A 19,892-nucleotide genomic window follows, 5' to 3' on the forward strand; every position below is an offset into this window, starting at 1 on the left:
TGAGGGACAGCACCCAGGCCCAGAGTTAAAGCCCCACGACTGAAAAAAAAAAAAGCTAGCAGTTTGGGCACGTGGCACAGTGGTAGGTGCTCTGGGTGCCAAGGTTCTGAGTTCTGGGCTAGTACCTCAGGAGAAAAGGCTTGCAAGCCTTACCTCAAGGGGACAAGATTGCATTCCTCTGCATTAAAGGGAAAGATCCTAAGCAGTGGTATACTAAAAGCAGGATTACATACTTCGAAATACAAATGATGAGGTTGTAAAATTAATGGCTCTTGTTGTGAATGGTTTGAAATTTACATAAAGTTACATTTATTTTCATACAGTGAAGGATTATTGAAATAATTATTATTAAATCTTCTGGTGGTGGAGTCTGTTTGAAAACAATCCTTATTTTCTAATGATAATCGTTAATTTGCACTGTACTTTGTGCCAGGTGATTAAAAATGAGACAAGGAATTCATTGTTAGTTCACTCAACAATGATGTTTGTGGTGGTACTGGGTAGCCTTGCTTTTTTGTGGGGTCTTTGTAGCCCAGGCTGGCTTAGAACTGCTCCCAGCCTCCTGCCTTAGCTCCCAAGTGCTGGTTCTAGGTCGTCTTTCCATGTCTATCATCTGCATACTTTCTTAAATAATGTTTGCCTTTACGATAGATCACTTGTAGATACATGGGATTATTCTGTTAGAATTACAGTCATGTATAATTCATTCTGCTAACTTCACCAGTTTTGTTGATGACTTAGATGTATGAGTACGCATAACCTGCTTTCATCACTTACATATTTAATGGTAGAAGAATATGTTGAAAGACAGTCTTATGTCCTAATGTTCTTCCAGGTACTTGTCTTGGGCCTTGGATACGAATCAGGAAGAACGAGACAAGGGGAAAACAGTTGAAGTGGGTCGGGCCTATTTTGAAACAGAAAAGAAGCATTTCACAATTCTGGATGCCCCTGGCCACAAGAGTTTTGTCCCCAATATGATTGGTGGGGCTTCTCAAGCCGATTTGGCTGTGTTGGTAAGAAAGATAATTTTAATCCATTTATGTATTTAGTAGCAGCCTATCTTGCACTTGTTTTCTTTTTTTAATTTGTAAAATTAAGGATAGAACCCACAGCCTGTCTATGCTAGGCAAGCATTTTGCCAACTGAGCTGTACCCTCTTTTTTCCAAGTTATATCTTAAATATTTGAGTTTATTTTCTAAAAGTTAGAATTTAAGCTGCAGCGAATCATAATAATAATGTCACATTTTATTTCTTTATTTCTTTTTCTTTCTGGACTGATCTGCCCAGGAAACTTTTTACTTCTGAAAATAACATTTTAACATTTTTCTCCCATTGCTAGTGTATGATGGAATATTCCATCAGGAATATTCCACCAGGAATGAATAATAAACTACCTTTTTTTTGGGGATGGCCTCCCTGTGTCCCTCAAGGTGGTATGATCCTCCTGCCTCAGCCTTCTGAGGAATTACAGGCATATCATCAGTTTTTCAAGGCCGTCAATCATTCCTCAAATTTAACAGTGAACTTGTGAAAGATCAATCTTTTCTTTTTTTTTTTTTTTGGTTGGTTGTGGGGTTTGAACTCAGGGCCTGGGTACTGTCCCTGAGCTTTTCTGCTCAAGGATAACATGCTACCACTTAGAGCTATAGTGTCACTTTGGTTTTCTGGTGGTTTATTGGAGGTAAGAGTCTCAATGAACCAGGAGTGCCAGTGGCTCAAGCCTGTAATCCTAGCTACTCAGGAGGATGAGATCTGAGGATCTTGGGTTTGAAGCTAGTTTGGACAAAAAAGTCCCCATTAGACTCTTTTTGGTCGGTCATGGGGCCTGAGCTCTGGGCCTGGGCGCTGTCCCTCAGCTCTTCAGCTCAAGGCTAGTGCTCTACCACTTGAGCCACAGTGCCACTTCCGGCTTTCTCTGCTTATGTGGTGCTGAGGAATCAAACCCAGGGCCTCATGCATGCAAGGCAAGCACTCTACCACTGAGCCATCTTCCCAGCCCCATAGACTCTTATCTCCAATTAACCACTCAAAAACCAGAAGTGGTGTTGTAGCTTAACTGGTAGAATGCTAGCCTTGAGCCAAAGAGACCCAGGAACAGTGCCCAGGCCCTGAATTCAAATGCAACAACGGACCAAAAAGATGGTCTCATGGACTTTCCTGTCCAGAGTCAGTGCCAGGGTGGCTTTGAACCCTAATCCTCAGATCTCAGCCTCCTGGGTAGAAAGCATTACAGGAGTGAGCCACCACTGCCCTGCTTCAATCTTTTTTTTCAGAGTTTGAGTTTAGAACACCAGGTTTGCTCTTCCCCTTTTTTTTGCTTTAGTTATTTTTCAGGAAGAGTCTTGAATTTTTGTTTAGGTCTAGGATTAGATCTTGATCCTCTTACCTATGCTTTCCTTTAGGCTGAAATCACAAGCATGTACCACAACTCCCAGCTTATATATTGACATGGGGCCTTGGTAGATTTTTTCCAGGCCTGGCTTGAACAGCATTTCTCTCAATCTTCACCTTCTGATTATAGGTGGGATTATAGGTGTGAGCCATTGCAACCAGTCCAGTTTTTTGTTTTTGTGTGGTACTGGGGTCAGACATAGGCCTTGTACAGGCTAAGCATATACTGTACTACTGAGCTATGTCCTTAGTTCCCTACATAATGGCTGCATTATAAAATATACAGATATACTAGATTTGGGGGGGGGAGTTAAGGGGTGGTAAGAAATAACTTTAACCTTTTTTTTCTCTTTTTGGTTGGAAAACCAAAAAGCTTAAACATATTCTCCCACTGAGCTACACCTCCAACCCCAAACGCTCAAGTCATCTAGACATGGATGTGACATTCAAGACAGCCTGTATATTCTGGCTCATTTGCTTGTTTTCTGTTGTAACTGAAAGTGAAGATGTTTTACTGTCTGAGTGCTACCTGAATGTGTGAGTCAATTGCTGATTTCTTGGAATAGGTAATCTCAGCCAGGAAAGGAGAGTTTGAAACTGGATTTGAAAAGGGAGGACAGACAAGAGAACATGCAATGTTGGCAAAGACAGCTGGTGTGAAACACTTGATTGTGCTTATTAACAAGATGGATGACCCCACAGTTAACTGGAGCAATGAGAGGTAAGTGATGCTTCACTGCTCTCTAGACATGTTGGTGGGAAAAGGACAGCTTTAACTTTTTCCTAGACCTTTTTAAAATCTTCATTTGTTTTCTGGTGAAACGAAAGTTTACTTGGCCAATTATAGTTAAATTACTCATAAAATTCACAGATATGAAGAATGCAAAGAGAAACTAGTGCCATTTTTGAAGAAAGTTGGCTTCAATCCCAAAAAGGATATTCACTTTATGCCCTGCTCAGGACTAACTGGAGCAAATCTTAAAGAGCAATCAGAGTTCTGTCCATGGTACAGGTAAGTGACCTTTTACAAAAACCCTCTAAAAAACAAGAACTAAAAAAAGTTATGTAATTTAAGAAAACGTTGGCACAATAACCTTGGCTTTAAAAGTATTTAATCAGGCTGGGAAGGTGGCTCAGTGGTAGAGCACTTGCCTTGCATGCCTGAAGCCCTGGGTTCGATTCCTCAGCACCACATAAGCAAAAAGAAAAAAGCTGGAAGTGGCACTGTGGCTCAAGTGGTAGAGCACTAGCCTTGAGCTGAAGAGCTGAGGGACAGCGCCCAGGCCCAGAGTTCAGGCCCCATGATCAGACCCAAAAACCAAACAAACAAGCAAATAAGAATATTTAATCTAAGCCGGGTGCTGGTGGCTCACACCTGTAATCCTAGCTATTTAGGAGGTTGAGATCTGAGGATCTTGGTTCAAAGCCAGCCCAGGCATAAAAATATGTGAGACTCTTATCTCCAATAAACTACCAGAAAACTGGAAGTGGCGCTGTAGCTCAACTGGTAGAGCGCTAGCCTTGAGCTGAAGAGGTGAGGAACACTACCCAGGCCTAGCGTTCAAGCCCCATGACTGACCAAAAAATAAATAAATAAAAAATTAAGCTGCACACTGGTGGCTCACTCCTGTAATCCTAGCTACTCAAGAGGCTGAGATCTGAGGATTGCAGTTTGAAGCTAGCCTGGGCAGAAAAGTCCCCATGAGACTCTATCTCCAATGAATTACACAAAAAAGCCAGAAGTAGTGCTATGGCTCATGTGGTAGAGTGTTTGCCTTGAACACAAAGAAGCTCAGAGATAGCGCCCAGGCCTTGAGTTCAAGCCCCAGTAATGGCAAAAAAGAAAAGGATTTGATTCAGCTGGGCGGAGAGATACTTGTTAATTCTAGTACTTGAAAATGCAGATTGGGAGGATCATGGGTTGAGGTTAAAAAAAAAAATTCAGCACTCTCCATCTCAACTAATAAAAAGCTGGGCTTTGTGGCATGTGCCTATAATTCCAGCTACTTGGGAAGCATGAATAGAGTAGGTTCATGGGTCTGACTTTGGCTATAGGCAAAAGCTGAAGATTGACTATACTTGGAAATTAACCAGAGCACAAAGGACCTAGGGGTATGCCTCCAGGGGTAGAGCACTTGCCTAGCAAGCCCTGAATTTGAAATCCATATAACCACCCTCCAAAAAATATGAATGTTTGCCTTTTAATTGGATTGAATTTTTTTAGTTTTGTACTGATACAGGATTAGCAACTATTTCTTCCATTATTTAGGTTGCATAATGGGCTACTGACTACTAGGAAATGAACCTAGGGCTTTGCACATGCTAAGAATACACGCTGTCACTAAGCTACACCCAGCCCTCCTGCTTTACTTTCTTGATAGTATCCTTTGAAGCACAACAGCTTTCCATTTTTGATGAAGTCTAATTTGTCTATTTTTCTTGTTGATATTTTGATGTCAAACGCCAGTGCTTTCAGGTCACAAAGATGTAGCCCTATATTTTCTTCTAAGTGTCTTCTAACTTTAGCTTTGATATTTAATAATATAACCATTTTTTTTATTTAGGTTATAGTTAGGTAACTGTTTAAGGTTTTCATGTCTGTATTGAATTTCTTTAATGGATTTTTTATGTTCTCAGTGGATTACCATTTATTCCCTACCTGGATAATTTGCCAAACTTCAATAGATCAGCTGATGGACCAATCAGGCTGCCAATTGTGGATAAATATAAGGTACACAAAGTATTATTAAAGAAACTGGGGTTTATGAGGATGTAAAATAATTGTTTTGCATTGTTACTAATGATGAAACAATTTCTTTGTTTTTGGTGGACCTGGAATGTGAATTTAGGGCCTTGCTCTTGGTGGGAAAGTGTTCTACCACTTAAAACATATAAACACCAACGTCACTATACTTTTATGTGTGTGTGTGTGGGGGGTAGGGAAGATTACAGGGACTCTTGAACCAGAGACCTTAGGCTCTAGGTTCACTTTTTATTAACAGTTGGCACTCTACCACTTGAGCCACACTTTTACCTCCAGCTTTTTGCTGGATAATTGACGATAAGAGTTTCTTAGATTTGGGGCTGGGTAGGTGGCCCAGTAGTAGAGTGCTTGCCTCCCATGCATGAGGCCCTGGGTTCGATTCCTCAGCACCACATAAACAGAAAAGGCTGGAAGTGGCACTGTGGCTCAAGTGGTAGAGCGCTAGCTTTGAGCTGAAGAGTTCAGGGACAATGCCCAGGCCTAGAGTTCAAGCCCCACTACTGACCAAAAAAAAAAAAAAAAGTTTCTTAGATTTATTTGTTGTGGCTTTAAACTTTGTTCCATTAGTTTCCTGAATAGCTAAGGTTATAGGTATGACCTTCCCATAATCAGCTACGTTTCAAATTCTTATTGCTGTTCTACAACTAGCTCCTTGACCCTAGCACTAAGTAAAAATCCCACATGGCTTACTCATAAAGAGAAATCACTAGCTCAAAAGGTAGAGTGCCAGCTATGAGCAAAAAAAGACATCAGAGTTCAAGCCCCAGTAACCAGCACCAAAAAAAAAAAAAATTTTTTTTTTTAAACTTGATGTTTCTGGGGCTGGGAAGGTGGCTCAGTGGTAGAGCGCTTGCCTTGCATTCCTGAGGCCCTGGGTTCGATTCCTCAGCACCACATAAGCAAAAAGAAAAAAGCTGGAATTGGGGCTGTGGCTCAAGTGGTTAGAGCGCTAGTCTTGAGCTGAAGAGCTGAGGGACAGCGCCCAGGCCCAGAGTTCAGGCCCCACGACCGGCCAAAAAAAAAAACCCAACAAACTTGATGTTTCCGTTTTAAATTTAACCAGGATATGGGCACTGTGGTCCTGGGAAAGCTGGAATCCGGATCTATTTGTAAAGGCCAGCAGCTTGTCATGATGCCAAACAAGGTATGAATTTAGTTACACTTTTTCCTGTTAGGTTTTGCTTTTGAAAATATTAGCAGGATATCATTTTACAAAATTTTAACCATGGTTGTTCTCAGGCTTTGTATTTACATTTTTAATCTATAAAACATTATCAAAGTGGGAGGGGGGAGGCTGGGAAGTGATGTGAAGGGTAAACAAAGGAGGAGGCTGCAATGCTTGTTAAGAAATGTACGCATTATCCTGCCCATGCAATTGTAACCCCTCTGTACAGTATTTTCACAAATAAAATAAAAAAAAAACAAAAAAACAAAAAAAACATTATCAAAGTCATGAAAACCAATATTATTAAGTACTTTTTTTTCAACCATCATAATCTTTGTAGTATTACAAGGTGAGGCTAAGATTATCTAAGAAGAATTGTAAAATTCTGTTAACTCTAGCTTTATGCTGTATGTTGTATCATAAACTTACAACAAAACCACCTTTAAAAAATTAAGGTTTGGGGCTGGGAAGGTGGCTCAGTGGTAGAGCGCTTGCCTTGCATTCCTGAGGCCCTGGGTTCGATTCCTCAGCACCACATAAGCAAAAAAGAAAAAAGCCGGAAGTGGCGCTGTGGCTCAGTGGTAGAGTGCTAGCCTTGAGCTGAAGAGCTAAGGGACAGTGCCCAGGCCCAGAGTTCAGGCCCCATGACTGGACCTCCCCCCCCCCCCCCCCCCCCCCCCGCATCCCTCTCCCACATAAAGAATTAAGGTCCTGGGGTTGGGAATATGGCTTAGCAGTAGACTGCTTGCCTAGCATGCACAAAGCCCTGAGTTCAATTCCTCAGTACCACATAAACAGAAAAAGCCAGAAGTGGTGCTGTGGCACAAGTGGTAGAGTGCTAGCCTTGAGCAAAAAAGTTGTTCAGGGATAGTGCTCAGACCCTGAGTTCAAGCCCTAGGACTGGCAACAACAACAACAAAAAGTCCTTTATAAAATATGCAGTGTACTCTAATATGCAGATCATCTCAGTTTCTTGGGTTCTGTAGTAACATGAGTTTCCACAAAAGGCATAGATTGCCCAAGAAGTGTTAAAATTCTCTAGGCCTTATAATGCCAAGGAAACTAACCATTGACACTTTCTTAATATTCAAGCCACCTAAATAAAAAAAATTAATCAGGGGGCCAAAACTTCTCAAAACCTCAGGGATTTTCATTAAAAAACTTCTAATGATTGATTGTGAACCAATGTGTTGTTATTATTCCATGACAAATGGAGAGTTAGCCTTTTAGAATCACAAGTACAGCCAGCCATTGCTGGTGGCTGATACCTGTAATTCTGGTTACTCAGGAGGCTGAAATCTAAGGAACACAGTTTGAAGACGGCTGGGGCAGGAAAGTCCATGAGACTCTTACTCCCAGTTAACCACCAGAAAACCATAAGTGGTGATTTGGCTCAAAGTAGTAGAGTGCTAGCCTTGAGCAAAAAGAGCTCAGGGATAGCATCCAAGCCCTACAATTGACAAAATAATTAAGAAAGAAAAAAAGGATGGAGGGAAAAGAAAGGAAAGGGAAAGGAAAGAGGAAGCACAGGTGCCCAGCAAGCAGTCTACCCTGTGGACAAGTAGACAATGACTTGGAGCATTATCATAACTTCACCTAGCTCAGTGGGGTGAATACAGGACACATATACATGTGTTCTGTTTATATGTGTATATATCTGTACCTTCTACATAGCTGGGATTACTGTTGTGAGCATACATGCTCAGATGCAGCCTACTTTTTCTTTTGTTGGTCATGGGTCTTAAACTCTGGGCCTAGGCGCTGTTCCTGAGCTCTTCAGCTCAAGGCTAGTGCTCTAGCCGTTGAGCCACAGTTACACTTCCAGTTTTCTGGTGGTTTACTGGAGGATATAAAGAGTCTCACTCACGGACTTTCCTGCCTGCATTGGCCTTGAACCATGATCCTCAGATCTCAGCCTCCTGAGTAGCTATGACTACAGGTGTAAACTACCAGCATCTGGCTGCAGTCTATTTTCTCTAAGATGATTATTTCTTCAACTTAAAGGCTTATAAACTGAATGAAAATAGTGATTGGTTGAATTTTTTCACAATTTTGTCTGTAAGGCTGTCACCAAAGTCATGGAATAAGGTAGATTGATAGTCCTTAAGGGAAGAGTAACAGGGAATGACTACTTTGTGGATAGTGACAAAGATGTTTTATACCTAAATAGAGGAAAAGGCAATCAACACCAAAAATATACTATATGCCACCAAATTATATGTTGTAAAATGGTTTATGTATTGTGTGTAACAGAAAATATTCTCCTGGTATATAAAATTAGTGCCCAGGTAAACTTGCAGTGAGGGTCTGTGTGGTGAGCACAAAGGTGGTTGGCTAGGAAGCTGTGCCTTCATGCTAATCACCTGGGGTGATTAAGTCTTAGCTTAGTCCTCGCAGCTGTTAGTGGAGAGAGCTAAGAATATTTTTATATAGATACAGACTATTTTAGATTTCAAAATTAATTTGTCAGCATCCTTACATGGGAGAAAGTGTGTACAAATTATACATGATAAAGGATTAATATTCAGATTATATAAAGAACTTATAACTCAACAAGAATAAACAAATCTCAAAGCAAGCTAACTGAAAAGGAAGCAAAGGCTAGCGTGGACATTTTTCCAAACTACAGATGAGCAGGTAGCTCATGAAGCAGTTCAGGAAATCAACATACAGTATGTGCTCTCTTGGATGGCTGTGTCTGTGCTGTGTTGTTGAGTGTTCTTGGGCGTAAAATTGTGCAGCAGCTGGGAAGAAGTTTCTATGTGACCTAGTAAACTTTTTTTTTTTTGCCCCAGCTGCCTTTTGCACTCATTTCCTTTTGAACTCATCTGCCTTAATCTCTGGGAGTATAAATGTGTGTCACTGTGCCAGGCCTGGTGATGCTGTTTCTGAGTATATTCCTGAAAGAACTAAAACATAAGTCCTCACATATTACTTTGCACAAGAACAGTAAGTACATTTTATGATGTGTGAACTATGAACGGATCAGAAAAGCTCCAACCTTGGTTTCTTTTCAAGCACAACGTGGAAGTTCTTGGGATACTTTCTGACGATGTGGAAACTGATTCTGTGGCCCCAGGTGAAAATCTCAAAATCAGACTGAAAGGAATTGAAGAAGAGGAGATTCTTCCAGGCTTCATACTTTGTGACCTTAGTAATCTTTGTCATTCTGGACGCACATTCGATGCCCAGGTAAACCGGTTAGGGTAGTTGTCTTCATCTCTAAAGGAAATTGGAATTTTAGTGCTCTTAGCTGTGACATGCTACTTAAGAGAGGGGAACTGAAATAGAGGAAACAATTCACATATCTTCACTATGGGCTATAGCTCTTCATAATGGAACGTTTTTGTCAACTTTTAATTTTTGATCTCTTGATACAATTTAGAATATCTGATATTCACTTGATAAAAGCCACATGGTGGTATGATATAGCATTTCTCGCTTTTTGGCAGTACTGGAATTGAACTCATGGCTTACACTGCTAGCAATTGTTCTACCACTTGAGCCACACCTCCTCCAGCCCATGTTTTTTTTTTTATTATTATATAGGTAATATACAGAGGGGCTACAGTTACATAAGTCACGTAGAAAGTACATTTCTCTTTGGCCTCACCCCTTCCCTTGCTCTCTCCTCTAGCCCGTTTTTGCGTGTTATTTTCATGATATGATCTTGCTTTATGCCCAAACCTGCCAAGGCATTAGATCCTTCCCTGCAGTAAAGGGTACGACTGGCTCATGCCACTGCCTTGATGTTGTGCTTCCTTACAGCTGGTATACCACCTTTTATGTCTGGTTGATCTTGAACCAAAATCCTCTGCTGTTTTCCTCCAAAGTAGGCAAGATAACAGGGTGAAGCCTGTGTGAGATGACTTTTTTTTTTTTAATATTTGAACAGGAGATCCCCTGCCATATAACCCAGCTCTTTTTTTTTTTTCAATAGCATCTTACATTTATACCTAGGCCTACCAAGACCTCAACCTCCTATTTTTACTTTCCATGTAACTGGTACAACATATACATGCCACTGTGCCCAGCTTTTTTTTTTTTTTTTTACTGGTTGAGAGGGTGATCTCAAACTTCATGCGTGCACTGGCCTCAAACTGGTCCTCCCAGTGTCCCATCTTCTGGGTCCCTGGGTCCTGGCGCCTGTTTTTTAATAATACCACCTTGCTGAAAATGTCTTTCACTCTGACTAAGGCAGGTTGCCTTGGGAGTCAGTGCTCATTGACAGCAGTCACTTAAGGGGTCACATGCACACTTGTTATTAGAGAGCAAATGGTGGTATTGGTGTGTATCATTCTAAAGTATGATGACCAATGTAGACTTTATGCTACATGGTAGGTTTACATTTACTGAGAAGTGGATAGAAGTGTGACAGAAGCACATGGTGGATAGCTTGTGGATGTCAGGATGAACTTTATTTTCTGGGGAATAAAGCCTGTCTGCTGGCCTTTGTGGTGACAAGCACTGCCCATTTTGGTAGAGGAGGATCTTGACATTCTGCTTTGAAGTTAGGAAGCCTAATTCACCCTATGAACAAAATACTTAAGCTATCAGCTGGGTACTGAAGGCTCACACCTATAATCCTAGCTAATCAGGAAGCTGAGATCTGAGGATTGTGGTTCAAGGCCAGTCTGATCTCTTATCCAGTAAACTAAGAAAAAGCCAGAAGTGGCACTTTGGCTCAAGAGGTAGAACGCTCGCATTGAGCACAGAGAAACCAGGGACAACAGCACTCAGGCCCTGTTTTCAAGCCCCAGGACCAGCAAAAAGAAATACTTAGGTTGAATCTTTTATTTTTATTTTCTTTAAGTGCCAGTCCTGGGGCTTCAATCAGGGCCAAGCACTGTCCCTTTGTACTCAAGGCTAGCACTCTACTACTTGAGCCCCAGATCCCTTTTCAGCTGGCTTTTAACTGAGATTCTCAGATCTCAGTCTCACTAGTAGAGGTTATCACATCTTGAAGAAGACTATGATTGTTTTCTTTTGATTGATTCTTTTGATTAGATTGTTTCTTTTGATGTTCTCTGGTATCTTGCTTACCTTAGGGATAAATGTTGTTGTATGTTGACAGATAGTGATTATAGAGCACAAGTCCATCATCTGCCCAGGGTATAATGCGGTGCTGCACATTCACACCTGTATTGAGGAAGTCGAAATAACTGTGAGTTTATTTTTAATATATTTAGCTTAAGACTGTAACTTCTTTTTTTTTTTTTTTGGGTCTGGTCGTGGGGCCTGAACTCTGGGCCTAGGCACTGTCCTTCAGCTCTTCAGCTCAAGGCTAGTGCTCTACCACTTGAGTCACAGCGCCACTTCTGGGTTTTTTCTTTTTGCTTATGTGGTGCTGAGGAATCGAACCCAGGGCTTCAGGCATGCAAGGCAAGCGCTCTACCACTGAGCCACCTTCCCAGCCCAAGACTGTAACTTCTTTGCAGAAGTGTTTTATGTTTTCTTTGAGATGGTTTTGCTATGCAGCCCAAGAGGGCCTTGAATTCATGATCCTTCTGACTCCTTCCACCTAATCGGATTACAATTTTACGTCTTCATGACCAGATTTCATCTTACTCTTACAAGTTGCTTGTATTTGCAAAATTTTCTGACCTTCTCAACATTTTTTTCTTGGCTAGGCCTTAATCTGCTTGGTAGACAAAAAATCAGGAGAAAAAAGTAAGACTCGACCTCGTTTTGTGAAACAAGATCAAGTATGCATTGCTCGTTTAAGGACAGCAGGAACCATCTGTCTTGAGACCTTTAAAGACTTCCCTCAGATGGGTCGTTTCACCTTGCGAGATGAGGGTAAGAGCTTTCAGACTGATGTCTAGGATAACTGCCTTTGGTGATCATCATCTGTGTACAGCCCACATTGCAGATTCATGTTCTTTGAATGTATTGACACACAGTGAACAAGGTCTGGAGGATGCACAAATGTTCTGACTTTCAGTGGTATTGATATCCTTAATGGACATCCATTTTTACCAGAGGTAGCTCTGATATAGCTGTAATTTTCCTCTTAGAGACATGAAGTTAATATGGAAAAAAAGGTGTAAGACTTTTTTTTATAGGTTAATACTTTCAACTTAGCTATCTTAAGACTAGAAAGTTTATGGTTCAGTGCTGGGACTATGGCTCAGAAGTAGAGCACTTGCCTAGCATGCACAAAGCCCTGGGTTTGATTCCTCAGTATCACACAAACAGAAAAAGCTGGAAATGGTGCTGGGGCTCAATTGTTAGAATGCTAGCCTTGACCAAAAGATGTTCAAGGACAGTGCCCAGGCCTTGAGTTTAAGCCCCAGGACTGGCAAAAAAAGAGGAAAGTTTATGGTTGAATGAAAATAGAAAATAGTGGACTCACATGATAACCCCCTGTAAATATAACCCATTTAGGGCTCTCACTAAGCATCAGGAACTATGCTAAGCCATGGTGCTGAACACAATCACTAAACCTTAGAGAAAACTAGAGGAATGATCATTTTACTTTAGATTGGGTGAAACTGGTCAGTTTATAGAATGGTAACTAAGTACTAGTCAGCCTGACAACACCAGACGGAAGAAAAGAAATGAACTGGAGGTTGTGGCTCAACTGGTAGTCTAGCAGCCATGAACAATTAAGCCAAACAAGGGTTCAAGCCCTTCAATTCAAACCCCTTGAGTTCAAGAGAAAGAAATCAATTGTTTTACATACTTTTTTGGGGGGGTCTGGTCGTGGGGAATTGCAGGGCCTCAGGCATGCAAGGCAAGCACTCTACCACTGAGCCACCTTCCCAGCACTGTTTTACATACTGCTTATGCATATAACCTGGGGAGTTTTGCAAGGTATTTTTAAAAAATAATTTTTGACCTGAACCAAAGTTCATACACATTGGAGAAAAAGATAAATTTGAATCTGGGTTTTCAGAATTACTTTGTTCCAGCCAGGTGCCAGTGGCTCACGCCTGTAATCCTGGCTACTCAGGAGGCTCAGGATCTTAGTTGAAAGTCAGCCCAGACAGGAAAGTCCTTGAGACTCTCATCTCCAACAAACTACTCAGAAAAGGCCTGACATGGTGCTGTGGCTCAAGTGGTAGAGTACTAGCCTTGAGTAGAAGCAGCTCTTGGACTGCGTCAAGGCCCTGAGTTAAGCTCCAGGACCAGCAAAAAAAAAAAAAAAAGGGCCAGGTGCCAGTGGCTCAAGCCTGTAATCCTAGCTACTCAAGAAGCTGAGATCTGAGGATCACAGTTTAAAGCCAGCCCAGACAGGAAAAACTGTGAGACTCTTCTAATAAACCACTCAGAAAACGGGAAGTGGTAGAGTGCTAGCCTTGAGTTGGAGAGCTGAAGAACAGTACCCAGGCCCAGAGGTTCAAGCCCCACGACTGACCCCCCCCCACACACACCAAAAAAAAAATGTTCTAAAAAAAAATAACTTGGCTATTAGGTTTGGGTTGTATCCTCTGCTTCATAAATACAACTAGAAGGATGTATTTGGTGGATGCAAGCTGGATAGTTGATTAAAAGCAGGTTATTTTTTTAGATGTAATTTATACATGAAATTGTGCAGTTGAGGGCTGGGAATGGGGCTTAGTGGTAGAGTCCTTGAGCAAAAGCAGCTCAGGGATGGCACCCAGGCCCTCAGTTCAAGCCTCAGGACAGCCCCTCCTCCCCCCCACCCCCCAAAAAAAAGGTCTGCAGTTGAATGAAGTATGGCATGCTTAGTTACACAAGTACCACATTCTAATTTTTTTGGTTGTTAATTGTGTGGCTGGAACTCTGGGCCTGGGTGCTGTCCCTCAGCTGTTCAGCTCAAGACTAGCACTCTACCTCTTGAGCCACAGCACCACTTCTGGCATTTTCTTTATGTGGTGCTGAGGAATGGAACCCAGGGTCTCATGCATGCAAGGCATCGCTGAGCCACCTTCCTAGTCCCACATTCTAATTTGAAAATACCGAACACACTAAAAAGTAGCCTTTACTAGATGACTGTCACTTCTATAGCTCTCCTCTCACCCCCCCTCTCAACGTACCCCCAGCATTGGGCAAGCACTAATTCACTTTTTTCTCTTTGCCTTTTGTGATCATTTCTTGTGTTTTTGGGTTCAACCTTGTTGCTTATAATTCATTTGTACTGTTGAGTGGAATTTTGATTTGCTACATTAATTTATGCAAGGAATTTTTTGTATATGTAATCATACCTCTTTTGTATGTCTTTCCCCCCAGTATATAAAAACCACTTTCTAGCCAGGCACTTGTAGCTCATGCCTGTAATCCTAGCTACTCAGGATGTTGAGATCTTAGGATAGTGGTTCAAAGACAGCCTGGGCAAGAAAGCCTGAGATTCTTATCTCCAGAAAACTAGAAGTGGTGTTGTATCTCTGTGGTAGAGCACTAGACTTGAGCAACTAGAACTGAGGGTCAGTGCCTAGGCTCTCAGTTCAAGTCCTAGGACCAACCAAAAAGAACAACAACCAAAAAAAAACAGACCACTTTCTAAGACTACCCATCCATAAATCATGACTGTTTTTTGTCTGTGTGCTGGTTCAGGCACTTGAATTCAGGTCCTAGCACTGTTCTTGAGCTCTAAGAAATATGAGTCTCAAAGATTTTCCTGTCCCAGCTGGCTTCAAACGATACTCCTCAGATCTTAGCCTCCAGGTAGCTAGGATTATAGGTGTGGGCTACTGGTGCCAAGCTAATACTTTTTTATTACCATATATTAATAACAGTTTTACTGTGATAATTCCCTTAGCTGCATATACACATCCTTTTAATAAGTTCATCCCCTTGCTTTCACATATTTTTTATCTTAAATAAGCTCTAATATATTACATAGATTTGCTGTTAACTACTGAAAGGTATTTTTTGTTTTGTTTGTTTTGTTTTTAACTTCATTTCTAGGTAAGACCATTGCAATCGGGAAAGTTCTGAAACTGGTTCCAGAGAAAGACTAAGCATTTTCTTGATGACCCTGCACAATACTGTGAGGAAAATTGACTGCAAAAGCCTACTTCACACCGCCTTCTCTTACTTTCTGCCCATTGATAAACCTCTCCCCATATTTTGCAAAGAAAAAATTCATAGCAAAAGTCCACATTATGTCAGCTTTCTCATATTGAGAGCTCTGCTATGCCACTGTTGAGTTTTTCCAGATTCCCCCAGCCCTTTCAAACTGCTTCCTTGGACAGATTTGGCAATAGCTTTATAAGTGATGTGGACATAATTGCCTACAATAATGAAAACCTACAGGAATTTTTTTATTTCTTATTTTTAATTTTCTCCCTAGGCATAATTAGTCTTTTTCCCCAGGCAGATCATTCTGAGTGTGCGAGTGTGTGTGCACATGTTAAAAAGACAACTACCATGTTAATAAAATATTCAATTTGAAACCCTTTTCGGTATTTGAATTGCTTTTGAATAATGTTTTTTATCTCAATGTAACATTGTTGCATTAGCTTTTTAACTCCCAAGTAATTGAATACATTTTATTACTTGGATTTTTCTAAACTCCCTGCCCACTACTTTAACTGAGACATTTACAACAATGTTCAAGTTTGTATAAGTGGAAAGCATTTGAATGCCTTTTGATGATGGGTACCGGTACCTACAGGACATACAGTGAAACACCTATACTCAACTGTGATGCTGCTTTACTAGCTAGGTTATTTTCTAGCTTTGGTTATTTTCTGCCAATTTATATTTTAATATGAGTTCTTCAGCACAGTAAGGTGTTTTAAAATGAAAAAAACAGCAAACTGTTGTTTTTATAAGTAAAGCTTACAAATTGTACCCCAAGAGAAAATTCCATTAACTGATTTACATTAATGGAATTCATAATAAAGAATGCATGTTGAGACCCGGCAAAAGATGCCTTTTAGTATTTATAAGCACTGCATGCATCTAGTATGAAAACCGTATCAGTTACAAGTGCCAGTTCTACAAGTTACACAGTCTACTCTTTGTATCAGTAACTTTAAAGGTTGGAGGATCCTTGCTGATTAAGCTAATTCTCAATCCAGTGACTAAATGATCATATTTAGAATCATCAGAAAATGTACAGTCTAAAATTAACAGTGATAGAGTCAAGCACAGTATAAGTTTTCTCATTATCTGATGTTGAGTTTTCTTAAATACAAAGCTGGAGTTTACAAACCATGATCTTGATGAACCACACTGCAGCATTGTAGATTTCAATTGAAAGCTGACTTTCTCCTATAATTGTCATGATGGAAATGTTCGTGACAATAAGTGGGAAATGAAGAGGGTACATCTGTGTTTATCAGTGGTCTCCATGTTGAATGAGTATTACCATTTATCAAAGACTTGGCCACTTTTACATTGTGATTTGTTTCTGAATAAGATGTTTTATAATTGTATGTCTAATAACTTTGTCCATTCCCTATAATCTTACTCCTCAGAAAAGCCTAGCCCACTGTGTTCCTGTATTTACAGTCACAAAATGTAAACTTTAATAGTGATTTCTAAACTATGAGATTTCTGTTCATGAGACAAATGGGAAGGGCACTGTTAATGCCCAATGCCCTATAAAGTCTCAAAACTACATCTGTGGCTACTAAGTTACATGAAATCTACATTTCATTATGTCTACAAGTTTCTGGGCTTTTGTTTTTCTGGGAAGAATGGGAGGATGAATCAGGGAAAAAAAAGGTTCTTTTTATATGTTCACATTAATAAGAAAAACTAGCAATTGCTTTCATCTTATTCTTTAAAAGCTCATGTCACTGAAATTATTCCCAAAGAAATTTCCTTTTTTAAACCGAACATGTTTTCAGAAACCATTTATTTGCTTTTAAAACAAAATATTACATGCCTGTTGCCAAGATTCCCAAGTAAAATGATTTGGATAGAAACTGTGAAACGCCTACCTCTGCAAAATAATGTAATAAAAGTACAAAATACAACTGTAGTTTTCTTTGGATCCTTAACATATTTGCAAGATTAATCCCTACCGTACATTTGACGGGCTTTGAAATCCTTCCAGAAGTGTTTCCACTCTTGATTATATTTAGTTACAAGTAAGGAAACAGTGTCTGACACAAACCTGCAGTGTGCAGATGTTGAATTTCTAAAAAAGCAATACACAGTCCTGCTGTCACTACATGTGCAAACTATGATTGACAGGGAGACCTACTACACAGGTATTAAAAACCTCAATATTTTAGCATAGATAAGGTTAGAATCATAAGTTCACATCTTTTTTTTACATTAATCATCTTTATAAACAATTTTCATGCTGGGTTATTTAAGGCTTTTAATTTAGTAGGCTGAATTTTAAGAGATAATTGAAATAAACATGTAAGTAGTTGCCGTTTTAAGTCTTTATTTCTTACCTGTGGAAGAAGGGAAAATGTAATATTTCTTGTTTTAATTTGCAGAACTCATCCAGTGAAAATCTATGTAAAACCAAACCAAAAGAGTTGGATTAAGTGTATATTGCCATGGAAATAAGTGACAAGTAGTATTCCTGAATTATTGAACCCATGTGTATTTCTTGTTTTGAACTTTAAAATCTTGAAATACATGTAAGTGAATGTAAGAAAAATAACAACAAAAACAACTTTGTAAAGTACAGGTTATTCCCTGTAATAGGAGGTTAACTTACACTTGTCTGTTAAGAAAACTGCAAGAACTTTCACTGGAGGACTTTGAGAGGTGTTTAGGGGAACAATTACTGGCACATCCTCCGAGTTGAAATGCTGCGGATATTTTGAGTTATACTTGCAAGCAGGTGGAGTTTTGCAGCTGAAGGGAAACAGTTGAAACTGCTACCGTCTGAAACTGGGGTAGAAACCCCAGCCAGGCTTCAGGAGCACTGGATGACTGCCAACGTGGCAGCGCTCTAGCACCTTTCCTTCCTGGCAGACTGGGTCATGGACTGCTGCTTCACAGAGGAGAGCTTCCTTGCCTTGGGTAGGGATTTATGACAGTCAAGAGACAAATACACAGTATTTATTACAGCTCTTAACATCAGGCAACTTTCAACCTTTAAACCGTTTGTGAAAATTCCAGTTACAGCACTAGAGCTCTGATTGTAGAATGATTAAATGTAATATTCAGTGTTGGCCTACTTTATTAGAATAAACTGTGCAATTAATCCTCTCACAGACATGTGTAAGGTAGATATAGTAGTCAACTGAATTTGGGGGTGATTATCTGTCTCCAAATACCGCATCTTCTCCAGCTTATTTTCCAATGATCCCAGCACATAGGTCTAGTTACTTATGCTCTTACTTTTTTTCTTAGTTGTTGCCATGGCAGCAGTTTATTAAATAAATGTAACTGTAGGCACAACTCAGAAGACAACTTTAGCTATTGTTTTTTAGGTTTCACAGTAAGTGGACTAGGAAATGCTTTTATTTTCTAGTAGTAATTCAGTAATTCAGTGGATTGCATTTGAGCCAGTTTACTGCCAGAATTGAAGTATAGTTCAGATTTGATTCTTGATGGTTTGGGTTCTAGGATATTTCTGATTTTTCAGTATCCTTGAACTTACTAAGTCTTCCCTTCAATAACTAATACTATTCTCACATACCTCTAATCTTATGCTTCCTTGAAACAGTACTATGCCAGCTGAGTTGTTTACTAAGGATTATTGTAAGGGCCTGGGGGTATGGGAGTAGAAACTAAAACCTATCAGAAGGTCTGATTAGGCATAAAGCAGAATTTCCTTGTTTTTCCTGCTTTGTCACAGGGCCACTGTGCCCTCTAGATGGTAACATGGGAACCTTGGGGTCCACCTTGGCCAGGCACAATAGCTCAGTGCTCCAGATGTCAGTCCTTGCTACCTCCTTTCCTGCAGTGGTGGAAGTGAGTGCTGGAGCTGGCGCTGGCACTCTGGCAATCCTCAGGTGATGGCTTTCGCCTCCATTTCCTCCACATGCATTAGGTGGACCAGGTCAGAGCTTGCAAGGTCTGCATTCTAGGGACTCCACATTAAGCTCTCAAAAGCTTACATATGCTTGATGTTTTAAAGGAAATGTGGGTCTCTCACAGGCCAGGACTTACTGACTAGTTTTTACTAGACAACCACTTAATACCTAGACATTTCTAAAGTAGCAACTAAGAGAGGATTAAGTTTGCTGGGTTTTTAAAAACCTAATTCCAAAGCATAGAAGAGTGCTCTGCTAGGTAGAAAAGAAGCCCTTTATGATTTGTAGCTACCTTCTGTGCCTGACTTGGTGCCTGTGTGAGGATTAAGCCCTTATTAGTCTGCTCTTGCAATTAATTATTCAAATGACTGAAGTTAAAAAGAATTGCTTTTGTAATAACAATAAAAGTTGTCATCTTCCCTTTTGACAGACTTGTCTCGTTTATAGTCACTTGTGTGGATAACTCATACTTTTCCGTACAGCACTGTATGCAATGTAGGAACCACCTAGCAGAGTTGTTGGATAGAACTAAAAAAGCTGTCATGTAAGGCATTTAAGGAAAATTAAGCGCTTGCACAGAGTTCAAGAGGTCATGCCCTGCCTGACTGCTAGCCTCATCTCCCACTCCGTCTTTGCTCCAGCCACGTAGTTTCCAAACATAGCCTAGCCTTTCATCTGATTCGCGCCATTTCCTACGCCCAAAAG

At 40.3% G+C, this 19,892-nt stretch overlaps 1 protein-coding gene across 1 annotated transcript in view; it reads left to right on the top strand.

Moving 5' to 3' along the window:
- Nucleotides 1-19,618, top strand: part of Gspt1 (G1 to S phase transition 1) — a 43,120-nt gene extending 23,502 nt beyond the window's left edge. The window contains exons 7-15 of the mRNA XM_013011348.1: nucleotides 836-1,016; nucleotides 2,962-3,116; nucleotides 3,267-3,407; nucleotides 5,033-5,126; nucleotides 6,223-6,303; nucleotides 9,343-9,516; nucleotides 11,399-11,488; nucleotides 11,955-12,123; nucleotides 15,199-19,618. Of these exons, the coding sequence (XP_012866802.1) occupies nucleotides 836-1,016; nucleotides 2,962-3,116; nucleotides 3,267-3,407; nucleotides 5,033-5,126; nucleotides 6,223-6,303; nucleotides 9,343-9,516; nucleotides 11,399-11,488; nucleotides 11,955-12,123; nucleotides 15,199-15,251 (1,138 nt within the window). The 3' untranslated portion in view covers nucleotides 15,252-19,618. The remainder of the gene's footprint in view (nucleotides 1-835; nucleotides 1,017-2,961; nucleotides 3,117-3,266; nucleotides 3,408-5,032; nucleotides 5,127-6,222; nucleotides 6,304-9,342; nucleotides 9,517-11,398; nucleotides 11,489-11,954; nucleotides 12,124-15,198) is intronic.
- Nucleotides 19,619-19,892: the final 274 nt, after the last annotated feature.

This window comes from Dipodomys ordii, unplaced genomic scaffold (assembly GCF_000151885.1).
Source record: "Dipodomys ordii isolate 6190 unplaced genomic scaffold, Dord_2.0 Scaffold14, whole genome shotgun sequence".
Taxonomy (NCBI): Eukaryota; Metazoa; Chordata; class Mammalia; order Rodentia; family Heteromyidae; genus Dipodomys; species Dipodomys ordii.